The sequence below is a fragment of the Salmo salar genome, chromosome 02 (genome assembly GCF_965601325.2).
Source record: "Salmo salar chromosome 02, fSalSal1, whole genome shotgun sequence".
NCBI lineage: Eukaryota > Metazoa > Chordata > Actinopteri > Salmoniformes > Salmonidae > Salmo > Salmo salar.
In genome coordinates, this window is record NC_138292.1 from 93,243,846 (window position 1) to 93,258,668 (window position 14,823).

Genomic DNA, 14,823 nt, shown 5'->3' on the forward strand with positions numbered 1-14,823 from the left:
TTCTGTACTTTTAAATATGAAATATCCTTATTATGTGAATTTGAATTGAAACAATAATATATCTTGAAGCTAATATGATGTACAATATTCCATGATGTTTCTATATGATAACAATAGAGTAGTATATTTAATGTCATATACTCTTTTTTTTTTAACAGTTTCACTAATTAATTTAATCATTATGATTTAACATCACCTCATACTGTATTGGAGCAGCAGCAGCTGACTGCCCAGTTCAACATCAGTTCACCGTCTCACCTCATACTGTATTGGAGCAGCAGCAGCTGACTGCCCAGTTCAACGTCTCACCTCCAACTTTTGTGATAATGAACTAGCTAACATTAACTAACTATTACAGGTTTAAATGAAGTATATGTTTAAAATAATTACTGGTGTACCTTACTAGCTTATACTATATCAAAAATGGTCTTAACTAGTAAACACAGATTCTAGTTTTCATTCAGTTCACACAGATAGACACCTCCAAGGCGCCCCCCCCACTCAGGAATACACACTCAGAGCCTACGAGGCTTTTCTAAAAACGCCTCTTCGCTCACATTCTTTTTTTTTTAACTACGTTCAAGATGTGGTATCCACTCGGCTCGCTGCCTCTCAGATCAAAGGTGGGTCCATCTGCTCCGTTCCTGAAGTGTGGTCTCCCTGAGATCCCAAGTTAGAGGGATCCCTGGTGCACCATTTACCCAGGTCACCAGGAGCGGTCACCAAGTCAAGATTCACATCCCCATCGCCAAATGTGGTTAATTTCTTTAATATCAAATGAGGAGACAAACTTATCACACAAGTCAGAGTTATTCTTAAACAAAATCTTTATTCACTTATTATTAAGGGAGCAGGTAAATACAACACACAAATATAAAGTGAATCAATTGAGTGCTCTACGATAATGATGGCTGGTCGACGAATCACCCCCAGATGATTCGTTGAGAGATGAATCACCCCCAGATGATTCGTTGAGAGCCACGATACAAAAGTACAAAGGTCTTTTACAGCCAAGATACACCCCTTTTAACCTACATGACCAACAACAGATGTATAGAACGGATCACAAGGTTCAGATTTGTATGAAAGATACTTATAATTCTCAGCAGACAGTATCTGCTGTAAAAACAGTACTCTTTGTGTAGAGACCAGGGTCTGGCCCTGGGGTCATCTCTCCCTGGTACCATATAGAACAGAAACATTAACTCATGCTCTGTAATGCGGTCTCTTTAGGTTTAATCACCCAAAAGACATTGTAAATCTCCTGTCAGTGTTTTCTCCCAGAGGCCCATCCTCAGTAGAACACACAGACAGAATAGTTCTAAGAACCCTCTATTCTGTTGCATAAAACAACCATTTAATGCAATAAAAGTATAATATCAAAATCTTGCAATTTTGCTCTCACAGTGTCCACTGAAAGTTGACTAGTAACAACAACTGGGACCTAAAAGACACCCACCATGAGACCCACTAAATCTGCCCAAGAAGAGACAAACAAAAGAAAAACACACACCAAACTTAAAGACAGGAAGTAAACCAAAAAGGTGGAGCAACTAAAGGTGTTGACTCTCCACATGTATCAAGACAACTGGAGCACTGGGCCAGACACTCTTAAATAGAACCTGGACCAGCTCAGGTGAAACACCTTCCCACTAACGAGATAGACAAGCCAGCACAGGTGTAACACATACTGACTAACGAGGTGACACCAATCAGTGCGTCCTACGTGCTAACGAGCTAGACGTGCTAACGAGCTGTACGTGCTAACGAGCTGTACGTGCTAACGAGCTAAAGTCCAACCTCAAAACATAAAATGGAAAAACCAAAGACTAACACCTTTAAAGTTTGCTCACCATCAACAGAAAACAACTTCCATTTCACATTATAATCAACAACAATGCATCACCTTCACCAATATAAACATGGTGTCTACTGGATGTCAACAATTAAAAACAAGAAAAAAAACATTTTTCCCCACTAGCTTCTAGAACTCTCGTCCCCTTGGAACGAGCCCAAACAAAATTCATCTCCAAAACGGAAAACCGTGCAGTCAAAATAAACTGTGATCCATGGCAACTCACTGGCTAAACGAAAAACACAAAACTTTTTGACTGCCCACCCTTGAGACAACCAAGTTGTCCTTACCACGGACATGTCTGATTTCAAGAGGAAACTCCTGCAATATCCGTAGTAACTTCACACCTCACTGCAGAGCTTCTCTCTCTTTTCAGGGTTCACTAGATAGGCATGTTGTTGGATCGGGGCCCAGTCCCCAATGTCATGCTCTAGTACATTTGGGTTGGCACATGTGAAAATTAACCCTGATATTCTAAAAGCAGGGCAAGAATGTCATTATAATTGTACAAAAAAATTGTCAGTGGTTGCATAAATAATTATCATTACTAAATGTTACATGAAATGTAAATATTTGGTTGCATAGTCTTATTTTCAATGGCTCTTCAATTACATGTTGCTCGATGGGATAGCCCAATGTCAAGTTTTAAGTTTTAACGTGTCTAAATCAATCACCAATATGCAGAAACAGTTTGTGATAAATTGAAAACCTAAACATAAAATGTGGTATGAACACAAACATCTGCCACAATAATCATATTACTTGTATTTTTTAAAACAAGCTCCTTATAAACTGCACAAGCACCAAAAACGCTGTAGTTTTGACAAGTAGCAATAAATCACTGATATCGATTAGGGGGGAAATCAGGTTGTACATGCTGTTGAAACTAACACAACTAAAAAACACATGGAAATGGGAGATATATTTTACCTCACTGGTTAGAGGACAAACTGCAGAAGACAGTCAGCTACATTTTGGACTGATGCATTTAAATGTAGGGGTCACTAAACAATGGAACACAACACTTATTTGTCATCACTCATCAAAATCATGTTGAAATCAATTGTGCGAGAGGAGGGAGATGAGGTTGCACATCCTGTTAAAACTAACAGCTCAAAAAAACACACAGAATCTGGGAATAATGTGCACATCCCTGGTTAGAGGACAACTTGTAGAAAACAGCTAGCTACATTTTGAAGTGTTGCATTTTGATTCAAGTGGGTCACCAACGTGGTAAGTGGAACACAACTCTTTTTCTGTTAGTCACTTTTTGTTAAATCTCATAAATAGTAACTCTTCCATTTCAGAGTCTGGATTTTCCCCCTGAGGCTAATATCCATATCATGTTAAAATCAATAGAACAGGGGACAAACGTTTAGGGTTCTACATTGTGACATCATTAAAATATTCCTACTACAATGTTAAAACATTCTACATTGAGACATTATTTCATTGATATCATGAAACAACTCCATGTATTTTCTGATGTTTGATCAGAGGTCTTTTATCAGAGTATCTCTTGTCACATTGACCACAGCTATAAGGTTTCTCTCCTGTGTGTGTTCTCTTGTGTTGAGTCAGATGTCCAGATTGACCAAAACTCTTCCCACATTGATCACAGCTATAAGGTTTCTCTCCTGTGTGTATTCTCTGGTGTACAGTCAGAATGCTTGATGTAGTGAAACTCTTCCCACATTGATCACAGCTATAAGGTTTCTCTCCTGTGTGTATTCTCTGGTGTACTGTCAGATTATCAGATGTAGTAAAACTCTTCCCACATTGATCACAGCTAAAAGGTTTCTCTCCTGTGTGGATTCTCTGATGAATTTTAATGCCTGATGAAGAGGTGAATCTCTTCCCACAGTCAGAGGAGCAGTGAGTTCTCTTCCCTGTGGATCTCTGCAGGCGTTTATTGAGGTGTTCTGATCTAGAGAGACACTTCTCTGCCTTGTCAGCATCACGAGGTTGTTGAGGCTCCCCAGAGGATCCACGATAGTCCCGTCTCTCTCCTGTGTGAACAACAAAGTCAGACAGATGGTTAAAGGCCCACAACAGCGGAAATCCACTGTAAAAGGTGATGCCAACAGCGTAGCCATGATGTTGTACAACAATTGACATCTGTAATGAATGTAATGATTACTTGACATTTGTCTTAAAATGAGCAAGAATAGTCATATTTTGTCTTGTTTTCACATTAGTAGTAACATCTAAGATTGTAGGCTAGAAATAAGTTATTCATGTTGTTGAAACTCTAAGCAGTGTGCCAGACAACTTTTGGTCTCCAATATAGACCCCTTTCTGTGTTTGCTAAAATTGCGGCATGAGGGTGATGCGCATGCAATTTGGTTGTAGAAACTCCTCCATGCTAATGAGGAAACCGATATTTATGGATGTACTATATCTGGTAATGAGGAAACCACTAGTTATGGATGTAGTATATCTGCCTGGAGCAAAAAATGGTGAGAAAAGATTAGTATTTCACAATGTATTCTGAATGTGAACGGGGGAAAACTCAGGGGAGTAACCTCCATTTACAGGTTGCTTATGAGTTCATTTCACACTACTTTGGATTATAATTGTAAGGCTCATTTGAATCTCCTGCTTAATATGTTTGCGTTATTGTCGCAAATCAACCGCTTTGTACTTTAAAAAACACTTCAACCAGAAAAAATGCTCTTTGGCTTTTCCATCAAGGTGACAATGAGGGTTTGTACACTGTTTGTTTGCAAAATTGGCCCATAACTTCACCTAAAAACAAATATAGGAAAATAGCTCTGTGTTGTACAATAGCCTATCCATCAAGGAACAGTTCTCTACACATTATGACCAAAGTAGGAATGTTGGATCATTTATGAACATTTGAACATCTTGGCCATGTTCTGTTATAATCTCCACCCGGCACAGCCAGAAGAGGACTGGCCACCCCTCATAGCCTGGTTCCTCTCTAGGTTTCTTTCTAGGGAGTTTTTCCTAGCCACCGTGCTTCTACACCTGCACTGCTTGCTGTTTGGGGTTTTAGGCTGGGTTTCTGTACAGCACTTTGAGATATAAGCTGATGTAAGAAGGGCTACATAAAAACATTTGATTTGATTTGAAATTTGATTTAACAACAACATAGACCTACTGTAGGACCTACATAACTTCACCTAACAACATAGACCTACTGTAGTACCCATAACATTTACATTTTACATTTTTGGTCATTTAGCAGACGCTCTTATCCAGAGCGACTTACAGTAGTGAATGCATACATTTCATACATTTTTTTTTTCTTCCCTGTGCTGGCCCCCCGTGGGAATCGAACCCACAACCCTGGCGTTGCAAACACCATGCTCTACCAACTGAGCTACAGGGAAGGCTAACATCACCAAACAACAACATAGACCTACTGTAGGACCCATAACTTCACCAAACAAGAACATAGACAATACTGTAGGACCCATAACTTCACCTAACAATAACATAGACCTACTGTAGGACCCATAACTTCACCTAACAACAACATAGACCTACTGTAGGACCCATAACTTCACCTAACAATAACAGTAGACCTACTGTAGGACCCATAACTTCACCTAACAATAACATAGACCTACTGTAGGACCCATAACTTCACCTAACAATAACATAGACCTACTGTAGGACCCATAACTTCACCAAATAATAACATAGACCTACTGTAGGACCCATAATTTCACCTAACAACAACATAGACCTACTGTAGGATCCATAACTTCACCTAACAACATAGACCTACTGTAGGACCCATAACTTCACTTAAGACTATATATAATTTAATATTTCAGGTGAAACAAGGAAACTAAAATGTCTTTGTCATGACATTTCATAACCTGATCACCAGATAATTTTGTGAATAATCCCACTAGGCTACTCTTTAATGTGTTGTCATTCTAAATGTCCTGAATAAAGGAAAATAGCTCTGTGTGTTGTACAATAGCCTATCCATCAAGGAACAGTTCTCTACACATTATGACCAAAGTAGGAATGTTGGATCCAACATGGAGCACGGCATAACGGTCTTTACCAGAGTAATGAATGAAGAAGTACTTTGGTAAAAATGTTTATTTCACCTTTATTTAACCAGGGAGTCAATAAAGTTCAGATTTTATTTATTTATTTAACCAGGTAGGCCAGTTGAGAACAAGTTCTCATTTACGACTGCGACCTGGCCAAGATAAAGCAAAGCAGTGCGACAAAAACACAACAACACATGGAATAAACAAAAGTAGTCAATAACAATAGAAAAATCTATATACAGTGTGTGCAAATGGAGTAAGCAGGTAAGGCAATAAATAGGCCATAGTAGTGAAGTAATTACAATTTAGCAAATTAACACTGGAGAGATAGATGTGCAGATGATGTGCAAGTAGAAATACTGGTGTGCAAAAGAGCAAAAATATAAATAAAAACAATATGGGGATATGGTAGGTAGTTGGATGGGCTATTTACAGATGGGCTATGTACAGCTGCAGTGATCGGTAAGCTGCTCAGATAGCTGATGTTTAAAGTTAGTGAGGGAAATATAAGTCTCCAGCTTCAGCAATTTTTGCAATTCGTTCCAGTCACTGGCAGCAGAGAACTGGAAGGAAAGGCGGCCAAAGGAGGTGTTGGCTTTGGGGATGACCAGTGAGATATACCTTCTGGAGCGCGTGCTATGGGTGGGTGTTGCTATGGTGACCAGTGAGCTGAGATAAGGTGGAGCTTTTACTAGCAAAGACATATAGATGACCTGGAGCAAATGGGTCTGGCGACGGATATGTAGCGAGGGTCAGCCGACGAGAGCATACAGGTCGCAGTGGTGAGTGGTATATGGGGTTTTGGTGACAAAATGGATGGCACTGTGATAGACTGTATCCAGTTTGCTGAGTAGTGTTGGAAGCTATTTTGTAAATGACATCGCCGAAGTCGAGGATCGGTAGGATAGTCAGTTTTAGGAGGGTATGTTTGGCGGCGTGAGTGAAGGAGGCTTTGTTCCTCTGAGGAGATGGGAGAACCTTGCAGAAGGACAACCATCTCTGCAGCACTCCACCAATCAGACCTTTATGGTAGAGTGGGCCAGACAGAAGCCACTCCTCAGTAAAAAACTGTTCTGCCCCTCCCAAAAGATAGAATTTGTAGATAATTGGCCCTCTTTCTGGGACTCACCCACAAACAGGACCAAGCCTGGCCTGTTGAGGAGTGACGGTCTCCATCCTAGCTGGAGGGGTGCTCTCATCTTATCTACGAACATAGACAGGGCTCTAACTCCTCTAGCTCCACAATGAAATAGGGTGCAGGCCAGGCAGCAGGCTGTTAGCCAGCCTGCTAGTTTAGTGGAGTCTGCCACTAGCACAGTCAGTGTAGTCAGCTCAGCTTTCCCCATTGAGACCGTGTCTGTGCCTCGATCTAGGTTGGGCAAAATTAAAGATGGCGGTGTTCGCTTTAGCAATCTCACTAGTATAAAGACCTCCTCCATTCCTGCCATTATTGAAAGAGATTGTGATACCTCACATCTCAAAATTGGGTTACTTAATGTTAGATCCCTCACTTCCAAGGCAGTTATAGTCAATGAACTAATCACTGATCATAATCTTGATGTGATTGGCCTGACTGAAACATGGCTTAAGCCTGATGAATTTACTGTGTTAAATGAGGCCTCACCCCCTGGTTACACTAGTGACCATACCCCCCGTGCATCTGGCAAAGGCGGAGGTGTTGCTAACATTTACGATAGCAAATTTCAATTTACAAAAAAAAACAATGACGTTTTCGTCTTTTGAGCTTCTAGTCATGAAATCTATGCAGCCTACTCAATCACTTTTTATAGCTACTGTTTACAGGCCTCCTGGGCCATATGCAGTGTTCCTCACTGAGTTCCCTGAATTCCTATCGGATCTTGTAGTCATAGCAGATAATATTCACATTTTTGGTGACTAACATTCACATGGAAAAGTCCACAGACCCACTCCAAAAGGCTTTCGGAGCCATCATCGACTCAGTGGGTTTTGTCCAACATGTCTCTGGACCTACTCACTGCCACAGTCATACTCTGGACCTAGTTTTGTCCCATGGAATAAATGTTGTGGATCTTAATTTTTTCCTCATAATCCTGGATTATCGGACCACCATTTTATTGCGTTTGCAACAAATAATCTGCTCAGACCCCAACCAAGGAGCATTAAAAGTCGTGCTATAAATTCTCAGACAACCCAAAGATTCCTTGATGCCCTTCCAGACTCCCTCTGCCTACCTAAGGACAAAAATCAGTTAACCACCTAACTGAGGATCTCAATTTAACTTTGCACAATACCCTAGATGCAGTTGCACCCCTAAAAACTAAAAACATTTGTCATAAGAAACGAGCTTCCTGGTATACAGAAAATACACGAGCTCTGAAGCAAGCTTCCAGAGAATTGGAACGGAAATGGCGCCACACCAAACTGGAAGTCTTCCGACTAGCTTGGAAAGACAGTACTGTGCAGTATCGAAGAGCCCTCACTGCTGCTTAATTGAGGAAAATAAGAACAATCCAAAATGTATTTTTGATACTGTCGCAAAGCTAACTAAAAAGCAGCATTCCCCAAGAGAGGATGGCTTTCACTTCAGCAGTAATAAATTCATGACCTTCTTTGAGGAAAAGATCATGATCATTGGAAAGGAAATTACGGACTCCTCTTTAAATCTGCGTATTCCTCCAAAGCTCCATTGTCCTGAGTCTGCACAACTCTGCCAGGACCTAGGATCAAGGGAGACACTAAAGTGTTTTAGTACTATATCTCTTGACACAATGATGAAAATAATCATGGCCTCTAAACCTTCAAGCTGCATACTGGACCCTATTCCAACTAAACTACTGAAAGAGCTGCTTCCTGTGCTTGGCCCTCCTATGTTGAACATAATAAATGGCTCTCTATCCACCGAATGTGTACCAAACTCACTAAAAGTGGCAGTAATAAAGCCTCTCTTGAAAAAGCCAAACCTTGACCCAGAAAATATAAAAAACTATCGGCCTATATCGAATCTTCCATTCCTCTCAAAACTTTTTGAAAAAGCTGTTGCGCAGCAACTCACTGCCTTCCCGAAGACAAACAATGTATACGAAATGCTTCAGTCTGGTTTTAGACCCCATCATAGCACTGAGACTGCACTTGTGAAGGTGGTAAATTACCTTTTACTGGTGTCAGACCGAGGCTCTGCATCTGTCCTCGTGCTCCTAGATCTTAGTGCTGCTTTTGATACCATCGATCACCACATTCTTTTGGAGAGATTGGAAACCCAAATTGGTCTACACGGACAGGTTCTGGCCTGGTTTAGATCTTATCTGTCGAAAAGATATCAGTTTGTCTCTGTGAATGGTTTGTCCTCTGACAAATCAACTGTAAATTTCGGTGTTCCTCAAGGTTCTGTTTTAGGACCACTATTGTTTTCACTATATATTTTACCTCTTGGGGATGTCATTCGAAAACATAATGTTAAATTTCACTGCTATGCGGATGACACACAGCTGTACATTTCAATGGAACATGGTGAAGCCCCAAAATTGCCCTCGCTAGAAGCCTGTGTTTCAGACATAAGGAAGTGGATGGCTGCAAACGTTCTACTTTTAAACTTGGACAAAACAGAGATGCTTGTTCTAGGTCCCAAGAAACAAAGAGATCTTCTGTTGAATCTGACAATTAATCTTGATGGTTGTACAGTCGTCTCAAATAAAACTGTGAAGGACCTCGGCGTTACTCTGGACCCTGATCTCTCTTTTGAAGAACATATCAAGACTGTTTCAAGGACAGCTTTTTTCCATCTACGTAACATTGCAAAAATCAGAAACTTTCTGTCCAAAAAATTATGCAGAAAAATTCATCCATGCTTTTGTTACTTCTAGGTTGGACTACTGCAATGCTCTACTTTCCGGCTACCCGGATAAAGCACTAAATAAACTTCAATTAGTACTAAATATGGCTGCTAGAAACCTGACTAGAACTAAAAATGTGATCATATTACTCCAGTGCGAGCCTCCCTACACTGGCTTCCTGTTAAGGCAAGGGCTGATTTCAAGGTTTTACTGCTAACCTACAAAGCATTACGTGGGCTTGCTCCTACCTATCTTTCCGATTTGGTCCTGCTGTACATACCTACACGTATGCTACGGTCACAGGACGCAGGCTTCCTAATTGTCTCTAGAATTTCTAAGCAAACAGCTGGAAGCAGGGCTTTCTCCTATAGAGCTCAATTTTTATGGAATGGTCTGCCAACCCATGTGAGAGATGCAGACTCGGTCTCAACCTTTAAGTCTTTACTGAAGACTCATCTCTTCAGTGGGTCCTATGATTGAGTGTAGTCTGGCCCAGGAGTGTGAAGGTGAACGGAAAGGCTCTGGAGCAACGAACCGCCCTTGCTGTCTCTGCCTGGCCGGTTCCCCTCTCTCCACTGGGATTCTCTGCCTATAACCCTATTACAGGGGCTGAGTCACTGGCTTATTGGTGTTCTTCCATGCCGCCCCTAGGAGGGGTGCGTCACTTGAGTGGGTTGAGTCACTGACGTGGTATTCCTGTCTGGGTTGACTCCCCCCCCTTGGGTTGTGCCGTGGCGGAGATTTTTGTGGGCTATACTCGGCCTTGTCTCAGGATGGTAAGTTGGTGGTTGAAGGTATCCCTTTAGTGGTGTGGGGGCTGTGCTTTGGCAAAGTGGGTGGGGTTAAATCCTTCCTGTTTGGCCCTGTCCGGGGGTATCATTGGATGGGGCCACAGTGTCTCCTGACCCCTCCTGTCTCAGCCTCCAGTATTTATGCTGCAGTAGTTTATGTGTCGGGGGGCTAGGGTCAGTCTGTTACATCTGGAGTATTTCTCTTGTCTTATCCGGTGTCCTGTGTGAATTTAAGTATGCTCTCTCTAATTCTCTCTTTCTTTCTCTCTCTCGGAGGACCTGAGCCCTAGGACCATGCCTCAGGACTACCTGACATGATGACTCCTTGCTGTCCCCAGTCCACCTGGCCATGCAGCTGCTCCAGTTTCAACTGTTCTGCCTGCTGCTATGGAACCCTGACCTGTTCACCGGACGTGCTACCTGTCCCAGACCTGCTGTTTTCAACTCTCTAGAGACAGCAGGAGCGGTAGAGATACTCTCAATGATCGGCTATGAAAAGCCAACTGACATTTACTCTTGAGGTGCTGACTTGTTGCACCCTCGACAACCACTGTGATTATTATTATTTGACCATGCTGGTCATTTATGAACATTTGAACATCTTGGCCATGTTCTGTTATAATCGCCACCCGGCACAGCCAGAAGGGGACTGGCCACCCCTCATTGCCTGGTTCCTCCCTAGGTTTCGGCCTTTCTAGGGAGTTTTTCCTAGCCACCGTGCTTCCACACCTGCGCTGTTTGGGGTTTTAGGCTGGGTTTCTGTACAGCACTTTGAGATATCAGCTGATGTAAGAAGGGCTATATAAATACATTTGATTTAGTGTATCTGGTAAATAGGAAACCACTAGTTATGGATGTAGTATAACTGGTAATGAGGAAACCACTAGTTATGGATGTAGTATATCTGGTAATGAGGAAACCACTAGTTATGGATGTAGCTGTCACGTCCTGACTCTTGTAAGATGTAATTTTCTATAGTAGTGTGGGCAGAGCGTGACGGGGTGTTTTGGGGTGGTTTTCTATGTCTATGTTTAAGTTCTAGTTTTTCTATTTCTATGTTGTTGTTTTTGGGGTTGATCTCCAATTGGAGGCAGCTGGTCCTCGTTACCTCTAATTGGAGATCATATTTAAGATGGGTTTTTTTTCTAGTGTGTTTGTGGGTAGTTGTTTTCCATTTTGTATGGGTTACCTGACGGAACTGTTGGTGGTGGTTTTGTTAAGTGTTTCCTTAATAAAGTAAATATGAGCACTCTACACGCTGTGCCTTGGTCCCCTTTAGACGACCCCTGTTACAGTAGTATATCTGCTTGGAGCAAAAATGGTGAGAGAAGATTTTAGTTTTTCACAATATATTCTGAATATTACAGTGCACTATTAGGACAAGATCAGGAGTGCTACTCAAGGAAACTCACATTAAGTTCTGTGTCTATTCACTAATTCACCACCATGGGGGAAAACTCTGGGGAGTTCTCATAGGCTGACAGCAAATATAGCCTCCATTTACAGGTTGCATATGAGTGTATTTCACATTACTTTGGATTATAATTGTAGGGCTCGTTTGAATCTCCTGCTTAATATGTTTGTGTTATTGTCGCAAATCAACTAATTTATACTTAATAAACACTTCAACCAGTAAAATGCTCTTTAGCTAGCTTTGCCATCAGCCTGACAATGAGGGTTTGTACACTAAGTGTTTAACAAATTGGCCCATAACTTCACCTAACAATAACATAGACCTACTGTAGGACCCATAACTTTGTCTAACAACAACATAGACGTAGGACTATAAATCATTTAATATTTCAGGTGAAACATGGAAATTAAAATGTCTTTGTCATGACATTTCATAACCTGATCACCAGATAATTTTGTCAATAATCCCACTAGGCTACTCTGTAATGTGTTGTCATTCTAAATGTCCTGAATAAAGGAAAATAGCTCTGTGTGTTGTACAATAGCCTATCCATCAAGGAACAGTTCTCTACACATTATGAGCAAAGTAGGGATGTTGGATCCAACGTGGAGCGTATCTCTGTGCACAAACAGACTAATGAGACCCTACAGTAAATCAACCAGACAATAACACATTATAAACATCCATTTGTTAGGGATGTTGGATCCAACGTGGAGCACGGCATAAGTGTCTTTACCAGAGTAATGAATGAAGAAGCACTTTGGTTGTTGTTGCACGTCGTGATGTTTGTCATGTGACAGTCATTCAGAAAATGATTTCCTGGATCAGCTGATGATAGTTGAACATGTGACTGTAACTAAACAGCTACAGTATTAAGTATTATGTGTAATTATTGAAGAACCGCGTTAATGACAGTATCCATTTGGGTGTCAATAAAGTTAAGGTGACTCTAGGTTAGAACCATTGGATTTAGCAAACTCTGAAATGATTTAGGATTTCTGTGCCCATGAAAACTGTTTTCCCAGCGTAACATAAGGAGACACTAAATGTTACGTAGTTAGAGAGCATTTCAGAGATCTGAATACAAAAAACTGTCTTAACAGGACAATAACCTAAACCACAAGGCCAAATCTACACTGGAGGAACTTACCAAGATGACATTTAATGTTCCTGAGTGGCCTAGTTACAGTTTGGACTTAAATCGTCTTGAAAGTCAATGCAAGACTAGAAAATGGCTTTCTAGCAATGATCAACAACCAACTTGACAGAACAGGAAGGATTTTAAAAAGAATAATGAATATTCACATGAAGATCAGCCTCCTATTGGATGACATCACAACTTCCCATCAAGCCAACTCCTTGAAGGCCTTACTATGACATCACTCACTCTGTCTAGTTTGCAGTTGTTAAAAAAAAACACTATTTTGCTCAAAACATTTATTTGTTTCCTTTTAGTGTGTTTATATTTTACTTTATTTATATCACATAATGTATTTATTTATCACTTTTCAACAGGAAAGGACGTCATGAACAATTCCGACAGTACAAAAACATATTCAAGTGTAGAATGCCCTTTTAAAAATCACACATTAGTTCAACAACTGCAGAGTTTGTGTCCCTGTTTTATAAGATAGTACTCACTGTATTTACTGGTGTTAATCAGATCAATGTCCCTGTTTTATTAGATAGTACTCACTGTATTTACTGGTGTTAATCAGATCAATGTCCCTGTTTTATAAGATAGTACTCACTGTATTTACTGGTGTTAATCAGTTCTCCAGTCTTCTCTTCTTCGTCCTCCTCTAATGTGACAGTAATCTCCCCCTCTTCATCCTTCATTCCAAAAACGTCTTCATTTTCTTTCACTTCCTCCTCTTCTTTTACTGTAACATCCTCCTCTTTCACTCTGAACGCGTCTTCCTCTTCTTTCTCTGTAACGTCTTTCTCTTCTTCTTTCACGGTAACAGCCTCACCCTCTACTTGTTGTTTTACTGTGACATCCTCCTCTTCCTTCTCCTCTTTCACGACAATGTTCAGCCCCAGAGCTTCTTTCTCCGTCCAACAGACCTCTTCTTTAGCAGGAGGAGAGTAGCTTAGTGAGCGCATGGTCGGGGATGTTAGCTAGCTAGTGCTAACTTAACCAGCCAGATAGTTGACTTACAACGTAAATATTAAATTAAATGGGGTAGCTAGTTGTTTACACATAAGTATGTTTAAATCACAGTTACAATTAAACCAGGAAAGTGTCTAAAGAACTTGAATGTTCCGACTTTGTCAGCTAGCGAGCTACCGAGGTGGCTGCAGTTGTTGAAGAAGCGTTCCGTCCACTAGATTATACGTCACACTAGAAACATCGCCTGAAAGACACATATCGCCATCTGCTGTCTGGAGGGAGGAAACGCAGTTGAGGAGGGACAACTATTTTTCTTCTTCATTGAATTATAATATTATAAAGCAGTTTAGGGAAACGTTTTTTTCCTCTCCATTAAATATTAATATTATATCAACACGTACAAAGAGCAACAAGTGTTGTTTGATTAGTTCATTTTTTTATGAGAATTTAAAACAAACTCTACATCTACATCTGTATTTCTAACTCAGTCAAATAACTAGATATCAAAATAAGCACCTAGTTATTGATACCCTTGATAAAGACGAGAAAAATGACTGTATAAAATAAATAAATAAACTTTACCCTCTACCAGGATATTTTAGCCCAAAACCTGGTTACCTCTCTGCTAGGAGACTGAAACTTGGCCATAAGAGGATCTTCCAGCAAGACACATCAACATCCACAAAGAACTGGTTAATTGGGCACAAAATCAACATTTTCAATGGCCATCTCAGTCTTCGGACTTGAACTCCATTGGAAATCTGTGGTATGAATTGAACAGGGCAGTCCATAAGACAGACT

The 14,823-nt window shown here is 40.7% G+C and overlaps 1 protein-coding gene across 1 annotated transcript; it reads right to left on the reverse strand.

Annotated features, from left to right (window-relative positions):
* Nucleotides 1-809: 809 nt before the first annotated feature.
* On the reverse strand, nt 810-14,242 carry LOC145863081 (uncharacterized). Its single transcript, XM_082968316.1, has 2 exons — nt 13,661-14,242; nt 810-3,864 (listed from the first exon to the last, which is right to left on the reverse strand). The coding sequence occupies exons 1-2, from the start codon at nt 14,013-14,015 to the stop codon at nt 3,314-3,316; spliced, it is 906 nt and encodes a 301-aa protein (XP_082824442.1). The 5' UTR covers nt 14,016-14,242; the 3' UTR covers nt 810-3,313.
* Nucleotides 14,243-14,823: the final 581 nt, after the last annotated feature.

Bases quoted from the DNA above. Each gene is read 5' to 3' on its own strand.
- LOC145863081 (XM_082968316.1), bottom strand. From the start codon at position 14,015: ATGCGCTCACTAAGCTACTCTCCTCCTGCTAAAGAAGAGGTCTGTTGG. The intron at 3,865-13,660 runs GTGAGTACTATC...TTGTTCACACAG, and splicing joins GATTAACACCAGTAAATACA to GAGAGAGACGGGACTATCGT.